We start from the raw sequence: 10,532 nt of genomic DNA on the forward strand, positions 1-10,532 counted from the left end.
TTATTATTATTATTATTATTTTGGTCTTTCAAGTATATCAAATTGAAAAATGGAGAGGGAAAGCTATGAATCCGATGCACTGAGATCACTTGGGATTTCCAAAAAAAAATTTATTTTAGTTGTAATATGACCTGACATTGTAACTTGTGTGAGTAACAAAGCGTTAGGAAGTTTTTATCTCATCTAATCGGTTCTCTTCTAAATATTCTTTTTCTAATATTTTGTCTCTTTATAGAACTTAATTTATTGATAAAAAAAAATATGAATAGAAATGGGATAATTAGTTATAAGATAATATTGATCTTTTATTTATGTAGCTTAATTCCATTGGATAACCATAAACTATAAACTAAAAATTAGTTGAAAGGACGGGAATAAGCTTAAGGGGTGATTTCTTGGTAACTGTAACACCAACATCCTCATCCACATCTACATCTTCTTCCTTTATTCCATCGGGCAGTTTCCAATCAAAGCACAGCAATAAGTTAGCCACTGCCAACTCCACCGTAAGCATAGCCATGTTCATCCCAGGACATATTCTTCGGCCGCTTCCAAAAGGTATTAACTCGAAGTTCTGTCCTTTGTAATCGATATTGCTTTCTATAAACCTCTCAGGAAAGAACTCTTCTGGGTCAGTCCAAGATTGTGGGTCTTGTCCAATGGCCCACACATTGATGTAAAGATGAGCTTTGGGGTTGATATCGTAACCGTTGAGCTTAAAAGGGCAGATGGTTTCTCTTGGAAGTAGAAGTGGGGCTGGTGGATGCAATCTCAAAACCTCTTTCACTACCATTTTTAGATACTCAAGCTTTTTCAGGTCGATCTCTTTCACTGAATTTTCTTTTATGCAACTTCTAATCTCGTCTTGGAGCTTCTTCATCACCCTTGGGTTCCTAACCAACTCTATCAGGACCCAAACAATATTGCTGGCTCCTGTTTCTACTCCCGCTAGAAAAATATCCTAGAAAACTATACATACAAAGAATAAGAAACTAAAACATAATGGTATCCATATGGTCATATCATTATTGGTTTATGGGTGAACTATTTTTTAAAGAAGTTTAGGAAGAGATGTCTATAGGTGGGACCTTCTTCGCCCCCTTCTTACTATTTCAATGTTCGTCTTCATAAAAATTCTTTATTTTGATTTAGATTGAATTTAAAGAATTTCTCAAAAATGATAGTTTCTACTTTTCATTGGGCCACTAATGGAGACCCTTAGCCTATGGAGAAAACTCAATTCTTGTGTTCAAACAAAATACCCAATGAACAATCTATTAGGTTACCATGATGAGTGCTTTAACGCAATCTTTGGTGACTTGTAGCACATCAGATTCAGAGCTTTCCCTCCCCATTCTCAACAAAACATCAACAATGTTTTCTTCATTCTTAGAACTCTCCTTGAAGTTGATGCGATTGTCGACTACATTTTGAAAAAAGGCATCCATCTCACCAAAGCTTTTCTCCAGCCTCCCATGAACACCATTTAACCGATCAATAATCCAACCGAAAGAAGGAATGAAATCAGTCATGGAGAAGCTTCCAATTGCTGCAACTGCTCTCCTCATAACATGTTGAAGATTTTCATTATCTAATTTCCCCCCGCTGAAGATGCTGCCAAAAGCAATTCTTGTTGTTACATTTGCAGTGAGAGAATACGATTTCTTACTCAAATCGATTGGAGCTGAAGAAGAAGAGGATTGAGAGATGGAGTTTACAAGCCGACCCACTTCCTCTTCTCTAATTTCCTGAAAAGATTGAACCCGCCGAGCAGTGAAGAGCTGAAGCATACAAATCTTCCGAAGTTCCCTCCAACGTTCACCGTAGGGGGAGAGATTTAGGTCCAAGAAGTTGTAGGAAAATCTTCCACTACCCGTTAAGAGAGGGCGGCTGCAAGAAGCAAGGTCATGAAATTTAAACAACTCTCTTGCAGCAGCGGCAGAGGAGATCACGATGGTTGGGACAGAGCCCAGTTGGAGAAGCATGACGGGGCCATATTTTTTTGAAAGCTTAGTAAAAGAGCGATGGGGGAGAGAGCCAAGGAGGTGCAAATGGCCCAACAAAGGAAGCTTTGGAGGGGTTGGAGGAAGAAGCTTGTTGTTGGGTTTTGAGTGTTTTCTTATGGTTTTAAGAAGCAACAGAGAAGAACAGAGGAAAAGCAGAGGAACCCAGATGAAAAAATCATTAGTAGGCATCATTCTATCAACGTTAAGCATTTCCAAGCTCTACTCAGAGAGATAATGATAGAGAAAGGGCAGAATGTGGAAGAACACCAAGAGGGTAAGGTTTATAAAGAGTTAAAATATTGTGTATTTACAAAATTGTTCATCAACATTCATATAATTTTGACAAATCCATTCGTATTATTGATGAGAGTATCTTCCCAGAGAAGACAAGACAAAAACGGACAAAAATGGCTATTTCAAATGGGTTATAAGCTTTTAATTGCTGTTCATCTATAGATCAAATAAACAAACTTCAGCCACAAAAAATCTTTGTAATGGCTAATACTTGTGTGTAGGGTGATTGAGCTATTTTCCACCGCATGGACCACAATAATTTGTCTTTTTTAATATCTTATGTAGTTTTATTGATATAGACGTTTTATATATAAAGTAGCCACGCTATGTTGTTGATGGGACTTTTTGGGGACCAAATGTTAAGATCATTATGCACACTGAAAGCGTGGGATAAGTAAGCCAAATGTGTGTCAATGATGAACAAATGTCAGATGAGTCAATTGTTGCTAAGGTATTGAGAAGTTTAACACCAAAGTTTGACCATGGGTGGTTATTATAGGAGCTAAGGATCTATTAATACTTTGTGTTGATGAAATAATGGGCTCGGTTCAAGCTTATGAGTCAAGAATCAATAAATCATCATAAAAGAATGAAGGAAAAAAAATATTTTAACCGAAGGAGACAACCATCAACCCATAGAAAAATGTTCATTCAACAAATAGAGATCATGGAAGAAGAGGATTCGCGACAACCATGATTGTGGTAACATGAGTAATTGGAGAAATGATATACAAAGGCAGTTCAAACATGAGGAATGACATTTAATGTTACCATTGCAAAAGATATGGGTATATAAAAGTTGATTGTTGGTACAAAGATCAATAAATAAATTTTGTAGCAAAAAATGAAGAAGAAAGACTTTTTATGGCTTGTATTGATACTAACCTAAAATAAAAGAATTTATAGTTTGTTGATAGCGGATGCTCGAACCATATGATAGACACCAAATCATTGTTCGAGGAGCTTGATGACACTGAGAGTTCAATGCAACTTGGCAATAAAATAGAGATTCAAGTCGAAGGGAGAGGCACAATGAAAGTTGAAACCATGGCAAAATAAAATTATTGGATAATGTTTAATTTGTGTCAGATTTAAGGTACAATTTATTAAGTGTTGAACAATGGATGATTGGAGAACCTTTTGTTTTATTGGCTGACAACACTTGTATCATGACAAATAAGAAATGAGGCCAAAAAGTTCTACTTCCCATGACTTCAAATAAGATGTTTCCAATGGACGTTTTTAATGTGGGGAATTTTTCTCTTCTGCTAGATCAAAAGATGACTCGACACTAACATTTGAGATATGGGCATCTTCATATGAAGGACTTGAAATTAATCAATGATAAAGGTATGGTCTTCTTGTTACCAAATATTGATACAATTAGTTTATGTGAATGATGCAATTATGACAAGCAAATTAAGAAGTCTTTTCCGGTTGGATAAGCTAGCTAAAATAGTTTTAAATTGTTTATAACTAATTCACGATGATATATGTCATGGCCAATGTAAATTAAACTTTTGGGTGGGAGTGTTTATATTTTTACTATTTATTAATGACCATAGTCACATGAGTTGACTTTACTTCATAGAACATAAGCCAAAAACTTTGGAAAGGTTCTAGAATTTTAAAGCTACATAGAGAATCAAAATGGCTGCCACATTAAAGTACTTTGCATAGATAGAGGTGACGAGTTTATGTATAAAGAATTCAGTCTATTTTGTGAAGAATAGGGCATCCAAATGGAGTTACAGCTCCTCGCACTCTAGAACAAAATGGAACCTGTGAATCAATAAAAATTCAAACTATTGTGGAAATGACAAAAAAATATGTTACAACTAAAGAGACTTTCAAATCAATTTTGGACAGACACCAACAAAGCCTGTAATGGATCGATCTCCTTATGAATCATGGCATGGAAGGAAACCATTTGTAAGTCATTTACGAGTCTTTGGCTATGTTGTTTATGCATTGATAAATTATCAACTTTAGTATCACCAAACAACAACTCTTTTCTTGAATCATCTCCCGATGAGACACACTTAAGGAAGTATAAATATTGAGCTGACATATGCGCATTGTTTGAGACTCCATAAGTTAAGAAGAATCAGTTGAAAAATAAAAGTAACAAAAAGCCATGTAAAATAAAGGACTATAAGTTAACAAGAATCAGTTGAAAAAGAAAAGTAACAAAAAGCAATAGTAAAAGAGATGCAAACCAGTAAGAAGAATGAAACATGGGAGATGGTTGATTTACTAAATGGAAAAAAAAAATGCCATTAACTCGAAGTAGATGTTCAAAACAAAATTTGCAACCAATTGAAGCATACAAATCATAAAGTTCGTGTTGTGGCAAAAGGGTATCCGCAACAAGGTGTGAAATTTGAGAAAGCTTCTCTTCAATAGCTCACTTTGAAACAATGTAATGCTAAAAAAAAAAAAAAAGAAAAAAAAAAAAANAGGGGCAAAATGGACATTTTGCTCCTCAACCCATTATAGGATTCTTGAGAATTTTACACAGAGCCGTGCAAAGAGAAAGTGTGAGAAAGAAAGTTACAGAAAAGAAACTTGAGAGGGGAAAGCAAATTGCCGGACTTCTCATCGGAGAACCATCATCGAAGTTAATTCTCGACCAAGACTTACATGCTGAAGTTCCTTCTTGAAGAAAAGGAGGACTCGTGTTGTAGAGGTTCCATTTTCCGTCAAGATCCAAGAGAAATTCGCAAGGTAATATCTCAAACGTTCCTCTTCAAATCTGAGATCTTCCTTTAGGAATAGAGTGCTAAAGTTTGCTACCTTCATCTAGGGAAGATCCGCCATAGATTTTGTGAGGAAAATCGGACGAAACGTTGAGGTTTGAGAATCTTTCCAAAAACGGCAAGGATGTTAACGGACCTCCTTCTGATGCTCATAACTCATCGTATGATTAAGTAAAAATCAAGAAAAAAAATATTGACACGTAGGATGTAGTATGATCTAAAACTTTGTTGAAGAAGTCATTTCGATTTGGATTAAAAATCGAGAGATAGGAAAATGAGAAGAAGGAGGTCGGAAAAACTAATTAGAAACGCACTTTTCTACTAGGAGGAGAGAGAAGGCGACGGCGCACTACGTGTCAACCAGCAAGAGGACCCCGTGAGCTGATAGCCACCAAACACGCATCGGACGCCGCCTAGAGAGACGCGGCCCCAGCCTTCCAGCAACATGCGTCCGCGGCCACGCAATTCGACCCGCGTTCCTCAGTTGACCAGGTACTCGCGCGACAAAATGAATCGCGGCGACCCACGGTCCACCCGAACTGAACCAACGACCCGCGACTGCAGAAAAATGTACACGCGTGACACTCACGCGTGGAACATGCGAGTGAGCTTGTCCCGACGCGTGGCTGGCGTGTGGAAGCGCGTGTAAGCCCGTCTTCACCCCGTTCGACTCCTGTTTTCCCTATTTTCCTCCCAAATTCAATCCTAACCCTATTTTATATGAAATAGGATCTAATTGAGAAAAAATCAGTATTTTTGGACACGCTAATTGTGTATATGTTTAATTTATGCTGAAAGAAGGATGAGAACTTGTGAACTTTGCGCTCCGGGAGTTGATGGATGTTATCGCCCCGTTGAGTATGTATGTTTATTTTGCATGAACTTTGTATGATGATGCTGGATGATAGATGTGTGTACATTCAGTTAATTTCCATGACCCACATGAATGATAAAAGTCTAGGGATTTGTGGTTAGAGTGACAAGTCCCTAAGGTATAGACCTAACCTTTCCCCTAGTAGTCTAACAGACCACCACGACATACAAACCGCCTCTAGAGTAACCTTAGGCTGCATGTGTGTGATTGGTGTCATAGCTTCGTGGGGGACCAGTGGGTTCTTGATCAGAATCCCACTGCTCTTAGCCGTTTTAACATGAAAAACATGTGCCCATGTGATATAGACCATTTAGCGGGATGGGTTAAGAGGGGCAGCTCTCCCCGACCAGGGAGATTATCATGGGCCTAGGGAGTTGCAGCTCACTTCCTAGGTAAGATACTAGATAGTCTCAGAGCCATGCCGAGGTAGCTACTCGTAGGGCACCAATCATTACATAGATCAGCATAAGGGAACTCTTAGGGTTTGAAATGAAAGGACAATGAACCAAAGAAGCCCCAAGGAGCTAAAATGAAAACTAGATGTCCTAGAGTTAAAGTAAAGTTCGTGGGAGTTCGTTAAGATTAGGATGCGATTAGAGCCTACAAGTAGGTGGCTTACTGAGTACTCATTCTTGCTATATTTTTCTTTTCCAGGTACGTGAGGCGTAGGGTCAAGAGAGGGCGTGTCGAAAGATGTGGCTTGTCCTAGGGCGTCAGTCCAGTTTTACCAATTAGTACACTTTGTCCTTCATGTTTTCTTTCTTTGTCTAAAACTAGTCACCCATGTTCTCTTTGTATTGAAACGCTCTTCTTAAGAAATAAATGATTGATTTTTGAAATCATATTTTCCTTTGAATTTCTTGCATACACACTACACGTCATAGTCTTAATAAGTCACGACTTGAGGTTAAACTTTTAGGTCGTGACATGTAAGAACTATTCTAGCATTAGCAACAGAATTGTAGTGACCTATTTATCAACATAACGTCAAGTTAGTATTCCTTAATGGAGATTTACAAGCACAAATCTATGTACCATAACCAGATAAATTCATGAGAAAAAGTAAAGAATCAAAGATATACAAGCTAAGAAGCTATTGTATGGACTACGGTAGGTCCCTTGAGCTTAGTATAACAAGATTGATGGATATTTTCAAGAAAAAAACGAAAAATCAAAATGAGACTAGTTTATAGGCGAAGAAGGAAAGTATAAGTGATACTATCCTTATGTCTTTATGTTGATGATAGGCTCTTCTAACTCTATTGGAGATAAACTTAAGCCTTAAATGATAATGAATTTGAGGTGCCACTTATTGGTTTGTTGCACTATATTTATTTGGTCTCTGGACATATCAAGTTGAAGCATGGGAAGGGAAAGCTCTCAATGATAAACTAAAAGTCACTCCCATGGTAACTTGGTTGAGTAAAATAGTAACAAAGCCTTTGCAGGGATAGAAATGAGATGATTAGTTATAAGATAATATTGATCTTTTATTTGAATAGCTTAATTCGATTGGATAACCATAAACTATAAACTAAAAATTAGTTGAAAGGACGGGAATAAGCTTAAGGGGTGATGTCTTAGTAACCGTAAGACCAGCATCCTCATCCATATCTACATCTTCTTCCTTTATTCCATCAGGCAGTTTCCAATCAAAGCATAGCAATAAGTTAGCTAGTGCCAACTCCACTGTAAGGGTAGCCATGTTCATCCCAGGACATATTCTTCGGCCGCCTCCGAAGGGTATAAACTCGAAGTTTTGTCCTTTGTAATCGATATTGCTTCCCATAAACCTCTCAGGAAAGAACTCTTCTAGGTCAGTCCAAGATTGTGGGTCTCGTCCAATGGCCCACACATTAATGTGAGATGAGCCTTGGGGTCGATATGGTAACCGTTGAGATTAAAAGGGGAGATGGTTTCTCTTGGAAGTAGAAGAGGGGCTGGTGGATGCAATCTCATAACCTCTTTCACTACCATTTTTAGATACTCTAGATTCTCCAGGTCCATCTCTTTCACTGAATCTTCTTTTATGCAACTTCTAATCTCGTGTTGGAGTTTTTTCATCACTCTTGGGTTTCTAACCAACTCTACCATGGCACAAACAATAGTGCTTGCTCCTATTTCTACTCCCGCTAGAAAAATATCCTAGAAAACCATACATCCAAAGAAGAAGAAAATAAAACATTATGATAAAGAAGTGACTTCATGGTTATATCATTATTGATTTATGGGTCAACTATATTTTCGAAAGAAGTTTAGGTAGAGATGTCCATAGGACAAGACGTTCTTGGTCCAGTTCCTACTTCATATTTCAATCATTGTCTGGATGAAATTCTTCCTTTATTTTAGGTGAAATTAAATTTCTCAATTTTAAAAAGGGTTAATTTCTATCTTTTCCATATAAGATCTATTAAAAAAGATGAAACATTTTAATAAATCAAATGACATATAAAGTGGGCAGGAATAGGGATGGAGATAATCGGTGCCCTTAGCCTTGTATAAACAAAATATCCAATGAACAATCTCTAATTTTAGGTTACCATGATGAGTGATTTAACGCAATCTTGGGTGACTTTTAGCACATCAGATTCAGAGCTTTCCCTCTCCATTTTCAACAAAACATCAACAATGTTTTCTTCCTTCTTAGAACTCTCCTTGAACTTGATGCGATTGTCGACTACATGTTGAAAAAATGCATCCATCTCACCAAAGCTCTTCTCCAGCCTCCCATGAACACCATTCAACCGATCAATAATCCAACCCAAAGTAGGAAAGAAGTCGGTCATCGAGAAGCTTCCAATTGCTTCAACTGCTCTCCTCATAACATGTTGGAAGTGTTCATCATCTAATTTTGCCCCGCTGAAGATGCTGCCGAAAGCAACTCTTGTTGTTATATTTGCAGTGAGAGAATAGGATTTCTGACTCAGATCGATTGGAGCTGAAGAAGATGAGGATTGAGATATGGAGTTTACAAGCCGACCCACTTCCTCTTCTCTAATTTCCCGAAAAGATTCCACCTGCCGAGGATTGAAGAGCTGAAGCATACAAAGCTTCCGAAGTTCCCTCCAACGTTCACCGTAGGGGGAGAGATTTAGGTCCAAGAAGTTGTATGAAAATCTTCCACTACCCGTTAAGCGAGGGCGGCTGCAAGAAGCAAGATCATGGAGCTTGAACAACTCTCTTGCAGCAGCGGCAGAGGAGATTACGATGGTTGGGACAGAGCCCAGTTGGAGAAGCATGACGGGGCCATATCTTTTTGAAAGCTTAGAGAGAGAGCGATGAGGGAGGGAGCCAATGAGGTGCAAATGACCCAACAAAGGAAGCTTTGGAGGGGTTGGAGGAAGAAGGTTGTTGTTGGGGTTTGCCTGTTTTCTTATGATTTTAAGAAGCAACAGAGAAGAACAGAGGAAAAGCAGAGGAAGCCAGATGAAGAGATTATTAGGCATCATTCTATCAACGCTAAGCATTTCCAAGCTCTACTCTGAAAGATGGAGAAAGAGCTGAATGTGGAAGAACACCAAGAGGGTAAGGTTTATAAAGAGTTCAATTGCAAGTTCCATAAATTTTCAAATAAATTTACAAATTTTGTGTATTTACAAAAGTGTTCATCAACATTCATATAATTTTGAGACCTCGCATCCTTAAAAGAATGGTTGGTGTTTATAGATTTTAGAATAATGTTAAATTATCGGCTTACGCCAATTTGTTTATTTGATTTAAACCTTTCTAGAGGTAATTTTACATTAAACTTTCAATTTTACGTATAATAGATCTTTGAATTTTTTTATTATGTATCTGATAAGTTCGTGATCATTTTGATATTTTTTAAAATACATCAATCTACCCAACATAATTTAATGTTTTGGTTACCTATATTATTCAAATTTATATTTAATAACATTTGAAAATTTTAAATAAGTTAAAAAGGAAGTTACAAAATTGAAAATATTCAAAAACCTATATAACATAAAATTCCTATTAAAAACCTGTGAAAGTTTATAAATGAAATAAACAAACTTCCGCCACAAAAATTGTGTAATGGCTAATATTTGTGTGTAGGGTGATTGAACTATTTTCCACCACATTGTCTGCAATAATTTGTCTTTTTCAATATCTTAGGTAGTTTTATTGATATAGACGTTTCATATATAAAGTAGCCACACTATGTTGTTGATGGAACTTTCTTGGGGCCCGAGTGGTAAAGCCATGACTTGTACCGAAAAAGCGAGATAAGATAAGGCGGTGGAGGTTGGTTAGCCACTAAATTCACTATTGTAGTTTGTATGGTTACTTCTTCTTTTTTCGATACCTCAAATTCATAAAATTTTGCATCCTCCCCAATAAAATTGTTTATTTTCAAGCGTTGTGATTTAAAATTTTTTAGATTTTAGGTTTACAACAATCTCTAATAAACACTTTCAACGTGAAGAAAAAAAAACTAAAAAGTGGCTCACAAAAAAAATTATTCAAAAAGGTTCAATCTCTACTAAATAAACAAAGTGAAAAATAACATTAAATGATATGAACCAAGACCAAATAATTTTTATATTGGAAGGGTCAATTGTAAGCACGAGAGCCAGGAAGTTACAACAAATTTTA

General features: G+C 37.0%; 1 protein-coding gene across 2 annotated transcripts; it reads right to left on the reverse strand.

The window, feature by feature from the left end:
• Nucleotides 1–284: 284 nt before the first annotated feature.
• Nucleotides 285–9,468, reverse strand: LOC111778020 (cytochrome P450 71B37-like). 2 transcript variants are annotated; one of them, XM_023657648.1, is made up of 2 exons: nt 8,474–9,468; nt 285–961 (listed from the first exon to the last, which is right to left on the reverse strand). In XM_023657648.1, exons 1-2 carry the CDS (start codon nt 9,398–9,400, stop codon nt 350–352), a joined length of 1,539 nt encoding a protein of 512 aa, XP_023513416.1. In that variant the 5' UTR covers nt 9,401–9,468; the 3' UTR covers nt 285–349. The 2 variants fall into 2 exon arrangements, with proteins under 2 accessions (XP_023513416.1, XP_023513415.1); XM_023657647.1 differs by lacking the exon at nt 8,474–9,468 and adding an exon at nt 1,287–2,292.
• Nucleotides 9,469–10,532: the final 1,064 nt, after the last annotated feature.

The sequence above is a fragment of the Cucurbita pepo genome, chromosome LG01, assembly GCF_002806865.2.
Source record: "Cucurbita pepo subsp. pepo cultivar mu-cu-16 chromosome LG01, ASM280686v2, whole genome shotgun sequence".
NCBI classification, from domain to species: Eukaryota; Viridiplantae; Streptophyta; class Magnoliopsida; order Cucurbitales; family Cucurbitaceae; genus Cucurbita; species Cucurbita pepo.

Coding starts and splice junctions, on each gene's coding strand:
- LOC111778020 (XM_023657647.1), bottom strand. CDS start 2,216: ATGCTTAACGTTGATAGAATGATGCCTACTAATGATTTTTTCATCTGG. Junction 962..1,286: donor GCGTTAAAGCACTCATCATG/GTAACCTAATAG, acceptor ATAGTTTTCTAG/GATATTTTTCTAGCGGGAGT.